The sequence below is a fragment of the Schistocerca gregaria genome, chromosome 3 (assembly GCF_023897955.1).
Source record: "Schistocerca gregaria isolate iqSchGreg1 chromosome 3, iqSchGreg1.2, whole genome shotgun sequence".
Classification (NCBI taxonomy): Eukaryota; Metazoa; Arthropoda; class Insecta; order Orthoptera; family Acrididae; genus Schistocerca; species Schistocerca gregaria.
The window spans coordinates 904,379,907-904,394,932 of NC_064922.1; the positions used below are offsets into that span (position 1 = coordinate 904,379,907).

The 15,026-nt window shown below is 38.7% G+C and overlaps 2 protein-coding genes across 17 annotated transcripts in view; both read right to left on the bottom strand.

Moving 5' to 3' along the window:
• LOC126355227 (longitudinals lacking protein, isoforms A/B/D/L) overlaps positions 1-15,026 on the bottom strand; it is a 718,131-nt gene that overhangs the window by 465,700 nt on the left and 237,405 nt on the right. Inside the window, exon 5 of one of the 16 annotated variants that reach the window (XM_050005499.1) lies at positions 11,331-11,945. The exons of 14 other annotated variants lie outside the window; for them this stretch is intronic. In XM_050005499.1, coding sequence (XP_049861456.1) covers positions 11,668-11,945 — 278 coding nt within the window. In that variant the 3' untranslated portion in view covers positions 11,331-11,667. Of the gene's footprint in view, positions 1-11,330; positions 11,946-15,026 lie in introns of those variants that run through there. One more of the 16 variants, XM_050005492.1, reaches the window with a different exon arrangement.
• Positions 1-15,026, bottom strand: part of LOC126355229 (uncharacterized) — a 283,576-nt gene that overhangs the window by 63,328 nt on the left and 205,222 nt on the right. The gene's annotated exons all lie outside the window — the stretch shown is intronic.

Here is a 15,026-nt window from a genome sequence, read left to right on the forward strand (position 1 = left end):
TGACAGCTGCCACCCATTCTATACCAAGAAGTCCCTTCCATAAAGCCTAGCTACCCATGGCCGTCGTATCTGCAGTGACAAGCAGTCCTTCTCTAAATATACTGAGTGTCTCACTGAAGCCTTCACTGACCATAATTATCCTCCCATCCCTGTACAAAAAAAAATCTCCCATGCCTTATCTTTCCAGTCTCCCACCACCTCCCAAAGTCCCACGGACGGGAACTTTCCCTGCACTAAGTCCTACATTCCTGTAACCCTGCTGGCCTCAACCTTCGTTAGCCACTGTCCTCACCCATCCAGCCCCCTCCCTGTTCCCATTCCAGCACTACAGACATCATTTCACTGCCGCACTTAGTCTTTTAATTTCTTTTTATTTCTCTCCTTTCTGCTACTTACACCTTTCCCCCTTTGGACCTTCTCTCCTGCCCTCTGTCTAAACTGCAAAACTTCACTGTCTGCCACTCGCACCATACTATCCCTCCCCCTCCCTGCCCCAGCCTCCTCCTTACCACCACCCAGTTGCTACTCCCATCATGCAATGGTGCTGCAGCTGGTAGTGTAGTTTCAGATCTCTGAGATTGCAGAGTGTGTGCAGGTTGCGTTTGTGTGAGTGTGTGTGTGCGCAAGTGTGTATGTGTGTCTACTGCTGACAAAGGCCTTAATGGCCGAAAGCTATGATTGTGTGAATCTTTTTATTGTGCTTATCATGACTCAGCATCTCCACTATATGGTGAGTAGCAAGTTTGATTCTCTGGTATTGTTACATTCCATCTTGGATTTTACGTTGTTTAAAAAATAAATTGTTGAGACATCTCACTATAATAAATATTGTCCCCTAGGTAGAGACAAGAGGATATTGCTATTGATGTGAAGGTACTAAAATTCAACTTCTCTACTTGTAAAATTGCAAACAGCAGCATCCAGACCAGAAGTAGTCAGCTGATATAAATGAGGGCAACTTAGCAGCAAACACACATCACAGTGTAGCAAGACAAAGCAAGAGAGCAAACTCAGCTTTACTGGGCAGTGATTGGAACTGCAGTGTCACACCTGGAAGTGATAGGGTTTCAGTGGCAGCAGGTTAAATTTAATATTATTTTATTATTTACTATATATTTACATCACATAGAAAAATACAGACATTGTCATTTTTCATTCAAGTATATTATGCTGTATATTTTCTGAGTTTTGCTGTAAGTAAAAGTATGTATGGACAAATGTCACCACTGGTCTGCAGTTGAAGAACAGCCCCCTGATGTTGCTAGTAGTAGTGGTGGTAGTAGTTGGTTTATTCATCTGTGATCTCTTTTACAAGGATATAGGACATGTCGAAATATTTACAAGTTTAGACAAATTTAAAATAAGGTAATTTGTACACACATACATTTACAGACTTCTAGTTAGAGGCAGGATTAACTCCTGGTATACAAAAATATTTTTTACAAATAACTTATTAAATAATGTAATGCCACACTGTTCACTCATATCTCACTATCAGTCACCACACACTATACAGTGAACTTTAGTAGTGCAGTTATTATACTTAAAGTTAATTTTTAAATGCTCACGAGGTCTAAAGCTTGTAAAAGTATGGGTAACATACAGAAAGTTGGGGAAACTTCAGAACCAACCATGGCTATGAAAGTTACCAAAGAAGTTTCTGACTGGTCTGAATTAGTAAATCTAATTAAAGCTCAGAGTATACAATTAAAAGCGACTCTAAGTGAAGAAATAGGCTCAGTAAACTTTTGATTAGACGCCCAGAGTGAAGCTTTAAGTACCCAATTAAATGCTCAATTGAAGGTTCAGAGTGATACTGTATGTTTGTTAAATGCCAAAGTGGATTCCAAAGTAAAGAATTTAGTAATCTATGCAAAGGCATGGGTGTTATGAAGACTGAATTCAGTGCATTAAATAATAAAGTGGATAATTTAAAAATAGATTTAAAGACTTAATTGACTAGTTCCTTGACCAGTCATGTAAATCAAATTTTACTGACCTTAGTCGGAAACAAAATGACGATTTCCTAGCTCTAACAAAAAAGATGGAATTTAACATTGAATACAGATGTAATACTGCAGAATCCAAAATCAATGATATGTTAGGATCCTTTGAAAATGTATGTAATATTAAGCTTAATGTTGAAAAGCAGGGATAGAATACTTTAAAAGAGAATGTCAATAAGCATAACGAATTAATGCCTGTCATTCAATCGCAAATTACAGGTGTAAGTACACGAGTGGAGAAAGAAGAGAAAAGCTTTCAAGAGAATATAGCAAACGCTGATATCATAAATATAAGTAGTTTGGAGGAACAATTTAAAGGGATTATAGATCGAAAAGTCACCAAGAGAATAACATCTGGGTACATGTTGCCTATTGTTTCTTCTGAACTTTTAGATACCAGGAAGGGCATTGATGACCTGTGGAGGGAAGTCAGACTTATTAAGGAGAAAGTGGAAAATGGGTAACTTCACCCAATGTTGTGTTAACTAGTGAAGTAGTTACTGATCTGCAATGGGTAGTGAATTCAGGGTCATTGAGACAATTCCCTGAATTCAAGCCCAATGGAGATGTCGATCCAATGCATTTCTCGACAATGTTTAACCAAGCTCTGCTGAAAAATTGGGAAGATTCTAAAAAGATTGAATTTACTGTGGGTTACCTTTTAGGGGAAGCCTGCAGAATGGGGGACTGTAAATATTGAGAACTTTTCTTCTTGGGCAGATTTCCAAATGAAATTTAAAGAGAAGTACTGATCTACAAGTGCCCAGGAAAAGTTAATATCAGATCCATGGAACCTGGGTGGAGTAATATATCCCCCATGGATATTAACATTTTGTGGTAACAGGTAGAGTGATGACCGTCGGATCCCGAGTTGTTTTCGGTGTTTCTTCCAAAATAGTTTTCCTGCACCGAATTTCTTCAAAATCTTAAACTATTCTGTCATCTATTCCTAAAAAGTATCCTCCAATTTTACTACTTAGAAAACTGCACATGACAATCAAGTAGAAAATTATCCAGGTGAATCATAGAATAAGAAGGAAAGAGGTATCGACATGAAAATAAAAGGAATGAAATATTATATGTGTGGAAAATATAATATGATGTGACTAACTAAATAACTATTGTACAATAGTGTATAAATGTTCTATTTTGTATAGAATATTTTACACCTGTTATGAAATGTGATGTAGATGGGAGGGTTTGTATCAATTTTGAAAGGGGTGGTTAACATAGATAAAAGCATGGTTTATGAGAACACATAAATCATGACTAACACAAAACATACATCACACCTTTCAAACAACCCTCACAAACAAATGTGCCTGATTCTTCATCACTTGCCATTTCCATGGGGTTGCTAAGATTTCCTTTGGGGACCTCAAGAGTGAAGGTGGGAATGTATGTTCTGTAGGAGACAATTTAACACCAAACCTCCTCCAGTGTCTCACTCAAGTACCTGCAAGGTAGGGATCATGGGAATGGGGGTGGGAAGGGTTTCCTGTCTTTGGGGCTATCTTCTTTCTCTTCTTCAATCTTAGCAACCATATCTATTTTTTTTTCCTTACTTATCATTTGAAGACCTATCTATTTTCGTTTTTCCATATTCACTAACTTCTATTGCTGAAGACCTTCCTGGTTTCTGTGGTTTCAATAACCTACATCTTATCTTTAGATAAGAAGGCCGAAGAATCAGACTACATGAATAAACACCCACATACACTCAAGAATACCCTTATGCACAAACATTGAAATGACAGACTAGAAACCTGTTGCAATATGAGAACAGCTAGATGTTGTAGGGGAAAGAATGTGTGTACATAGGAAAATATGTACATATATATAAAAACTATGATGGTTCTATATATATATGAAGAGATGTAAATGAAGAAAGTATAGTGGTGATCAACTCATGTGCAAAGAGAGACAAAAGCATGCGAGTTAGTGGAATAACTATAAAGCAGTAGTGAGCAGGGGATAGACAAGGAAGAGACATGAGCAAAGAAAGAGAATGTAAGCTGGAGTGGAATTAATAGTGATAGTCATTTAAGAAAATTCAGTGTAATTTATACTCTGAGGAATTGATGGATAGTAGGATAGTGGGACTTAAATAGTGTATGGAGATATATTATCTATGGAGAGTATAGAATTTGGAAAGTAGAGGAGGGCTCTAGGGAGTAAATGATGCAGTGAAAAGTGAATGTGAAGTGTAGAATAGATTTGTAGTTTTACCATGGAATACTTAATTATAGTATACATAGAAATGTATACTAGGGTAATGAACCATGAGGCCTACTCAGAAAGGATAAGGGGGGTGTACCTGGCATTTACAAAGTATATAAGGCAGGCATACCTACATGATGGAGATAGGATGACCTGTGGAATGTTTTATAAGGGGATGTACCTACCAAAATGGAAAGAGGAAGTGCTCTCATAGTGTCAACCCACAAGTAAGGTATAGGTACTGATCCTGGGAAAAGTGGACAGTATTTTGACAAAAGTCACAAAATTTTATAGGGATTATTCTGGAAAGTTTGAATTCTATGGCCGGCTGGTGTGGCCGTGCAATTCTAGGTGCTACCGTCTGGAGCCGAGCGACCGCTATGGTCGCAGGTTCAAATCCTGCCTCGGGCATGGATATGTGTGATGTCCTTAGGTTAGTTAGGTTTCATTAGTTCTAAGTTCTAGGTGACTGATGACCTCAGAAGTTAAGTTTCATAGTGCTCAGAGCCATTTGAGCCATTTTTTGAATTCTATGCACAACTAGCATTATTATGTTTCATATAAAGAAATGAGTGTCAAAAGAACACTTTCATTTCACCCAGAGTTCCTCCAAACTATATGCCACAAGCTACAAACTAATACAAAGAATGAGAACAGAAAATAGAATACTCAAGTGTCGTGAACACGTGAAGTTCACAGTAGGAAATAAAGAAAAAAACCTCACGATTCCTAAATACTAGTCAAGCTTACTAAAGCACAAATGAATACTCAGGTCTTGAAATCAAAGTAAAGTGAGAATAAAATAAAGAAATGCTCAGCTAAAGATTGCACGAGAGAAAACAAAGGGTTGTTATTGAAGTGGAACGTGTGTATACACTCCTGGAAATGGAAAAAAGAACACATTGACACCGGTGTGTCGGACCCACCATACTTGCTCCGGACACTGCGAGAGGGCTGTACAAGCAATGATCACACGCACGGCACAGCGGACACACCAGGAACCGCGGTGTTGGCCGTCGAATTGCGCTAGCTGCGCAGCATTTGTGCACCGCCGCCGTCAGTGTCAGCCAGTTTGGCGTGGCATACGGAGCTCCATCGCAGTCTTTAACACTGGTAGCATGCCGCGACAGCGTGGACGTGAACCATATGTGCAGTTGACGGACTGTGAGCGAGGGCGTATAGTGGGCATGCGGGAGGCCGGGTGGACGTACCGCCGAATTGCTCAACACGTGGGGCGTGAGGTCTCCACAGTACATCGATGTTGTCACCAGTGGTCGGCGGAAGGTGCACATGCCCGTCGACCTGGGACCGGACCGCAGCGACGCACGGATGCACGCCAAGACCGTAGGATCCTACGCAGTGCCGTAGGGGACCGCACCGCCACTTCCCAGCAAATTAGGGACACTGTTGCTCCTGGGGTATCGGCGAGGACCATTCGCAACTGTCTCCATGAGGCTAGGCTACGGTCCCGCACACCGTTAGGCCGTCTTCCACTCACGCCCCAACATCGTGCAGCCCGCCTCCAGTGGTGTCGCGACAGGCGTGAATGGAGGGACGAATGGAGACGTGTCGTCTTCAGCGATGAGAGTCCCTTCTGCCTTGGTGCCAATGATGGTCGTATGCGTGTTTGGCGCCGTGCAGGTGAGCGCCACAATCGGGACTGCATACGACCGAGGCACACAGGGCCAACACCCGACATCATGGTGTGCGGAGCGATCTCCTACACTGGCCGTACACCTCTGGTGATCGTCGAGGGGACACTGAATAGTGCACGGTACATCCAAACCGTCATCGAACCCATCGTTCTACCATTCCTAGACCGGCAAGGGAACTTGCTGTTCCAACAGGACAATGCACGTCCGCATGCATCCCGTGCCACCCAACGTGCTCTAGAAGATGTAAGTCAACTACCCTGGCCAGCAAGATCTCCGGATCTGTCCCTCATTGAGCATGTTTGGGACTGGATGAAGCGTCGTCTCACGCGGTCTGCACGTCCAGCACGAACGCTGGTCCAACTGAGGCGCCAGGTGGAAATGGCATGGCAAGCCGTTCCACAGGACTACATCCAGCATCTCTACGATCGACTCCATGGGAGAATAGCAGCCTGGATTGCTGCGAAAGGTGGATATACACTGTACTAGTGCCGACATTGTGCATGCTCTGTTGCCTGTGTCTATGTGCCTGTGGTTCTGTCAGTGTGATCATGTGATGTATCTGACCCCAGGAATGTGTCAATAAAGTTTCCCCTTCCTGGGACTATAAATTCACGGTGTTCTTATTTCAATTTCCAGGAGTATATAAACCTATGTAAGAAATGTATACTGCTAAAATGTAAATGTTAGCATGTGTGATATTATGTACATAATGATTATATATAAAACATCATGTGTTCGATCTGAGGGGGGGGGGGGGGCGAAATATGTAATGTTTTGAGAATTTCGGTGTAAATTCTAGAACCACTCGGTCTTCTACCATCTCGAACACATGATATTTTAGATATGAGTGTGAGAGAGTGGAATCCTACCTTCTGCGTGTCACATGTCTGTGTGTGCAGGCTTAAATTCAATCAAAGGCAGAATGTAGATCAAGCTGTTGAAGGGCACTGACAAGTATTTGTCAGGTAGTGCATGAATGTTTAGTGAGTGCGTACGAGAGGACCATGGAGTATTTATGTAACTCTATGACAATAGTGTCAGTGGCTATTGTTAGTGAAAAAAGAACTCTTAAAAAACTCTTATTCCAGCCTTGCTAGAGGCAATATGTATTTTATGAATCCTGTGATAGAGTAGTTGTTATTGAGCCAACTCATTTGTAAATATGATTAACTTTGTTTCTGATGCGAGACAATATGAATGACTTACGAGAAGTTTATGTGAGAAATGAGACTTTTGTTCTGTATGAAGTTCTAATATATCGTTAGTTGATGAAAAGTAACATTTGAGTGCCTACTTAATTCACAAGTAAAGAGGGAGTCTTAGAAGTTCCTTTAACTCATTTACAGCTACATCACATTTTGAATTGTCGATATTTGTGGCCACATGGGCAATTACTGAATCAGTTATCGTAGTAACATTCTTGCGCTACTGACCAATAGAGACATGCCAAAACTTTGAAGATATTTATGACGATGCTGCTGGATTCATTTATGATATTAGTGTTGATGTTAATGACCCCACACAGAATTAAGTTGACCTTTGTACTTGTGTCCATATTGCTACTGGGAGATCTATACACACACAAAATGATTAATTTTTTGGTGATATCAAGCCCTGTTAATTCAATAGCTGATATTTCAAAGTGTTTGTCTTCACTTACTGTATTGATGCCATGTCTTGATTTGAACTGTGTTCATTTTCTGATATAAATGCAAGATCCTCCACCCCTTGAAGCAGTTCTGCAGTAACAGTTTGCCCTTCACACAATTATAATACTACATGTTGGATTTCTGTGTCTCTGTACCAGTGCTCAGTACCACAAATGACTCTGGAGTTTAACGTTTGGAGCTCAACTTCTAATAGTTGTATTTTATTTTTTATTGATTGCATGCAGTGACGGAGGACTGTTGAGTCTGTGAAATTCCCTATGTTACTCTTTCCAATGGTTTATTTTTCTTTGTGACACCTGGTTTGTGTGACATTTGAAGTGTGAAAATCTGTCTTGTGAGTGATTGTTTCAGTATTTTTTAAACTGCTGGAGATACTCTTTAGGCAGGGTAACCAGTTGTCTGGATTTATCCTAAAAAAAGGCCTACTTTTCCTACCTATGACAGGTATTTGACCATGTGTGGCCCGAGATCCACCCCCTATACTTTCATGAATCTTCCCTTCCCAATGTTGTTTAGGTGTAGGCCATGCCTAGCAAAACCCCATCTGTTAATAGTCCTGACAGGTGCTAGAGAAACATGAGCAAAGTTGGCTGTCCTCAGAGCCATCCCTAACCCCACATTGATTCACCTCACAGCTCCATCAAAGTGTGGTCAATCATGATGCTGGAACAGCTCAACAAAGTGTACACTCTGGCCACGAGTCGGGGAAGCTATCTTGTCCAAGTCACCACATACGTCATATGCCCCATCCCTATCCAAACTGTTTCCTGCCCCACCCACTACCCTACATGGTCCTCTTTTGTAAAGTCCATACATAAAGACCCTAGGTCCTCTAAAACATGACTTAGTCCTGCATTTGGCTTGAAGATAATGGTGGCCTGGTACGCTGCCCCTAAACTTTCCTGTAACCAAGGGCCGACACCGCGCCCATGGCTATTGCCTAGCAGCAGCACTTTCATCTTCCTAACACTTTGTACATTTCTAGGCTTCTTGGCCTTGATTGAAGTGTGCTGCACATTTCCTGCTCCTTGTTCTATCTGAGGCTCTTCTCCACTTAACTCTGGCAGGGGTTAACAGAGGCATCTGATCCCACCTGTCGGCTTTGACCCATGACATAAGGGTGTTGTCATGTGTGATGTCATGACAGCACGGAGTTTAGTTTATGAGTGTGTTGTATTCATAGATGTTGTATTTTTGCAGTTGGTGGTGTCCTCTGGCACTGTGCGTATGGTCTGCATGTTATGTGGTGTATTGTGTTCATTTCAGTGTCAGTGCTTGCAGTGTGCATTTATCGGTCGTGACTGTTACAGAAGAATGGAAATTAATTTCAGTGAGTTAAGAATTAAGTTTCCATTGTGTTTATGTTATTGCGGTATCATTTGATGTTATTGGTTTGCTGTTTGTCGCATTTTAAGTTGTTTAATTCAATTTGTGTTTTTTTTTGTTAGGTATGGATTTGACTTCTAAGTTTAATAGTGCATGTCTGTAAGCTGAAATGGGGGTGACATGTTGTCCATCATTAAGCTTGTGTGTGTGTGTGTGTGTGTGTGTGTGTGTGTGTGTGTGTGTATTTCGGGTGGCTGAGATAGTGTGTGGCACCAGAACTTTTGTGGCAAGTAGACTTTTTTTGGGTCCCTGTTTGTGTGTTATGATGTTTGGTGGGGTTTTAATGTGTTATTTGGTAGGTGTTATTTACTGGATGTGTTGGTGGTTGATGTTATGGTATCATTACTTGTGGTTGATTTATGTATCTTAGAGGAAGTATTCAATTTCAATTTTCTTTTGTATCGTCAGTTGCATTTGAGCTATTTGGTATTGTGAGCTGCTGTTGACCTATATACGTCAAGGGAAGTGTCCAATTACAATGTGTTGTAGCTGTGAGAGTGTTTTAGTATTGTGAGCTGCTGTTGAGCTATATAGGTTAACGGAAGTGTCCAAATCCAATTTTTGTTGTTTTAGGTGTTGGTTTTGTGGTATTGATAGTTACGGTGGATTATAATTTTTGGAGTAGTTGGTTTTTATTTTGTGGGATCAACAATTGCAGTTGAGCTATGTAGGTGCAGGGAAGTGACCGATTCCTGTTTATATTGTAAGTGTAGTGGAATTTGGGGATTTTGTGGTGTTTTTATGTCATCATGCTTTGTGATTTGCGATCATGGTGTGTGTGTGTGTGTGTGTGTGTGTGTGTGTGTGTGTGTGTGTGTGTGTGAGTGAGTGAGGGAGTACATTTTTATATTTGGTTTGTCCCCACCCAAAAACCCCAAATTTCCCATGCTGGTCCCATTAGTTTGATTATATTTTTGGAGGGTAAATGTTTGTTGGTTTTATATGTATTTTCGTGTTTGCTGTCATGTTTATGTAAAAGGTGCCATATTGGAGACATTGAGAATGATTTTTCCGCCATATTGGTAATATCATGGGTCAAAGCAAACAGGTGTAATCAGATGCTTCTGTAATCCCCTCTGGCAGTTCTTTTTGGTGTTGATGATAAAACTATTAGATTGTGTTCTCTTTCTTCCTATCCTCCTACCAGCTCCCAGTACCCAATCACCCTCCTCCTCCCTATCTCCCTGGGTCCTTATGAGTTCCCTCCTTGCTTCCTTCAACTGTACCTGAAGGGCACAGACTTTCCTTTCCTGTTCCCCAATCAAAATGTTTCTAATGCATACTCTGCAGTTGCAGGAGAGAGCCTCTTCTGTTTTCCCAACATTCTCCCCACTGCATCATCCCCCCCCCCCCCCCCCCCAGTGAAAATATTTCCTACAAGATTGGCAACAAATCCCTCTACCCACTATCCTATAATAGCTCCCACATTTCTCCCTCATGGTCAGTTTTAAAAGAATAATTAACGTTGGCTGTGTGTCAACAAAAAACGACTAAAAGGTCTTATGTATGGTGCTTGTAGTTTTTGTACTGACAGAAGATTGAATTTGTAATTACTTTGCTTTTAGAGAATTTACATTATCAGGCTTGTTTGGTCTGCCATATGTGATACGTGTTTCAATTTACAAAATTTTAAGGATGAGAAAAGTTGTTCACGTAAATATGTAAAACCAAACATGCACATAATAGTTGCCACTTTTGCATATAGTTGAGGAAATCTATACTGTGGAAGGTAAGAATAAAACTGAATGACATCATTTCCTATTCTAAATGCCTCCTTAATAAAATAATTATATTGCAGATCTATTAATTCTGCTTGCACTTCTGCAGACACAGTTCTGATGTCAACATATGTGGTTGACATGAAGATGTCAAAGTCAGCTCAAGTGACCTGAAATTCTCAAATCTTTTCATGAATACTACATAAAAAATATCAAGATAATGGAAAAGAGGAAACATAATTGAAATCAGACTCCAGTGAATCCATCAAATCTTGACACTGTCTGCGATTCAGTCCTGCAGATTGCATGAAATTTACAGTACTAAGAACATTCATAATCTTGTCAAACTGCACAGCCTTGGCATAAAGTTTAATTTTAGTGCATTTACATCTTTAACAATATTAGCCTGTCTCAACAATTTAGCCCAAAACAGCTATGTTGTTTTTGTTTCTAGCAAAGTATCAATAAATGTGAGACATTAATAGTTTTGTGTATCCTCATTGTTCTCAAAATAATCATATGAATTTAATCTAAACAACAAGTTGTATTAATACTGTTGTTCAATTGTGTGTGTGTATATATATATATATATATATATATATATATATATATATATATATATATATATATATATATATATATATATATATATATATATATAGTAAAAAAGGATGATGACACAAGTTTCACATTGACATTTATTAACATATCTTACTACACATGGTACAATTTTCACTTTCACTGCTTCATTTTACAAAGAAAACAAAACACAATTTTTTCCAAATTTTATTAGAATATTGTTGCTCACAATCAAACAGCATATGATACATTTCCTTGGATGCAATCAGTGGCATGGTAAATCATTTTGTTCCTACATTTGTACCCAATCTCACAGCAATACGGATTATAATAATAACTGTCCAGATGGTTGTAGGTTGCTCTGAATATGAATGCTCTCTCTTACTTCTGTAGTTGTAGTTTACTGTATCGGCCTCATATCATAAAAAATGAGTTACAAGATGTCCCTATGTTGGTATTTGATATGTCTTTGGAAATTTCCTTTACGTTTTGACCGGTATGAGCAATAAGGACATTGGAATCTGGCTTCTTTCCCACACTCATTTTTCACATGACTGTAAAGTCCACTTTTCCGCTTGTACTTCTTACCACATTCATTACATTCAAAGCTTGCATCTGTGCTGTTCCATGTTTTGGAAGTGAGATGATACAGTTGTGAACTCTGCAATACTGATATCTGGCCCCCATGTATTCCATCAGTTCTCATGTAACCTGTGAAAAAAAAGTAAATATGGAGTATATGACTTCAATTGAGTTCTTAAAAAAATATTAACTTTGTTAGTCATAAAAAGCCTACAAAATGCAACATTTATATAAAAATTAATATGCAAAATATACAAACAAATGGATAATATCCAGATCAACACATTGCTTAATAAGACAATTTTGTAACAGACCATAAAAAGACAATAGTATAAAAATAAAGCATTTTGTTAAATGGATTTTACATCAAAGGAACATTCTATTTCACACTATTTTGATACATCACTGTCATTATTTCATTAAAAAAACAGCTAACACATACAAATAAATATCTGAACTAGTTTATTTTTTAATAACTTGGTTTAGTTAATGATCTGATGTGATCTGTGGATCGCATTCACAGCAAATGTTATCATAAGAAATGTGTCAATCCTACAACCGCTACAAACATTTCTAAAAAAATATATATATTTTTATGACTACATGCTGCATATTGCCATGTTTGTAAATAAAATCTTATTTTTAGTAAAGAATTCCTTTATAGTAAAGAATGAGTTACCAAGGAGCAACTTTAAGCCTCATCTGAAAACACTTATCTTGTCTATCAGACATTTATCTGCTTAGGTAGGTTGTATGACATCTTCCTATATTTCATTCATGATTTTCTGTCCATAAAATGAAGAAAAGAATTTGGGTATAGACAAAGTGAAGAATATCTTAAAAACAGTATTAGCAATAATGATCATTAAACATTATAAACTACGTGTATTCATGTAGAATGTTAATAACGTATTAGGCTTAACAAGAATGTTACCACTTTGAGACTAGTCTGTCACTTAAGAGGTTATATTAAATCCCTGTCATGTATCTCCTATCTATACCTTAATGTCTAGAGGACTATACAGATATTTATCAAAGAATAATGGTAACTTACATGCTGTTAGAATAGTGGCCTGTTCATAATGAACATAACCACTTGTTACATAGTCACTAGAAGTTTCAATCTTTCAAACTATATCAGTGATTGCCAACATGTGGGTAATTACCACATGGAGTATAATACAAAATTTTAAATACTAAACATATCACTTCATTAAATTACTTTAGTTAATAAGCCATCTCTACAATCATTATATCATTAGACTTTAACTTTGATTGCACAGGTCAATAAAGATTCCCAGAAATTTTCAAATCATGTCACCCAACGTGGAAGAAGCCACAGCTTGTGTAACAAATCCAGAAACAATGTTATCTGAAATTTGTACACATTCAGAGATGACCATGACAAGTTGAGACATTTGACTGAATTACAACCTTGCCTGTTGTTCACCGATTTGTTTGTTGTTGTTTGTTCATTCATCAAGACAAAATAACAGATAACGTATATACTTTCAAAGTGACATATCTTGTGAATTTATTTGGAGAAATCGAACTTACATTATCTTTCAAGGAAAGTTGGTGAATATTTTAATAGACAGGAAAAGACTGACAGTTTTCATTGCAAGTTGTAGATTTACCAATATTTATTTAAAATATATGATGTTTTAATGTTCACAGAACTAATAACAATACTCGATGCATGTAATAAAAAATGCTCAATCACAGATAAAATAATTTAGCACTTAAAATTAACAATATGCTCTATCAAGCATTTTCCTACACCCCACCACACACTCACTGACCACCACACACAAGCAACTTTCTCAGACTTGATAACACCCAGGACTTGAGAAAATGAATCGCACTCTCCATCAGGATATCAACTACCTCTTGTAATACCCTGAAATGGGAACTATCTACCCTATTATTCACTCCATTCCTCCCACAGTGGTATTCTGCTGCTCACAAAACCTGTGTAACATCTCTGTCTGTCCCTTTTCCATCCCTGTAATAGACCTAGATGCAAGACCTGTCTCATACATCCTCCAAAATCCACCTACTCCATCCCTGTCACAGGCATCTCCCAACCTAACAAAGGTATTAACAAACATGAAAGCAGTCATGTGGTCTACCAACTTAGCCGCAACCACTATATGGCATTCTAATGGGCCTGACCACTAACAAGCTGTCTGTCCACATGAATAGCCACCACCAAACTGTGCCAAGAGGCATCAGGACTACCCAGTAGCTGAATATTCCACCCAACATGATGTGCTTGACTCAAATACTGCTTCACAGATTATGCCATCAAGGTTCTTTCCAAAAACATATTTTTTTCACATGAATTGTCACTTGAAATCTCTCCTTACAACATATCCGTTGTTTCCGTAACATCCTCTGGTGTCAACCTCCACTAGTCTCTGTCCTCCACCTGTCTCTAACTTCTTCTCTGATACCACTCCAATCTCACATACATGCCTTCTAGACATGTGCATATCTGCATGATCCTTAATCCTTCTCTGCTTCCCTCTTCTCGCCTTCTGCACCGAAAGCACTGTCTCCCCATGTTACACCTAGCAGCCTACCATGCTGTCCCTACCATGTCTCTGTACATACCTACAGATGGCATTAAAGCATCTTCCCCTCCCCCTCTCCCCCCCACTCTGTTATCCTTCCTCTTCACTGCACCATGCGTCTTCTGCACTCTTACTATACTACTCATACCAGCTTATATTACTGATTTGTTTACATCTGACAAAGTAGTTAATCTAATAGCTGATAATATCAAGCAGTCTTCTTTCAATGTACCTATATGCTACTCAATGCATCCTCTGTATGATGAATAGCATTCCACCCTATTTCATATTTTGTATTCCACCCTGGATTTTCCACTACTTTATTAAAAAATGGTCTTAGACATGAGAAACACCAACCTCTCTCATTGCCTTATGATTACTTTGCTTAACTGAACAGGTACCAAAACAAGTGAGTTTTATTTGCATGAACGTTAATTAAATATCTGTGATCTTTCATTATTTCAAAAATAGGATTTAATACTTTTACTCTAAGGTTTACTTACAAACTGAAGTTTCTTGGAGTAAAACCTGAAACTTACTTCCTTCAGAGTCAAATAATTTGTATGAGGAAAAAGTAGTCTGCAATCTTTTTCATTTTATTTTGCAACTGTAGGAATTGAAGATCTTTTTAGTA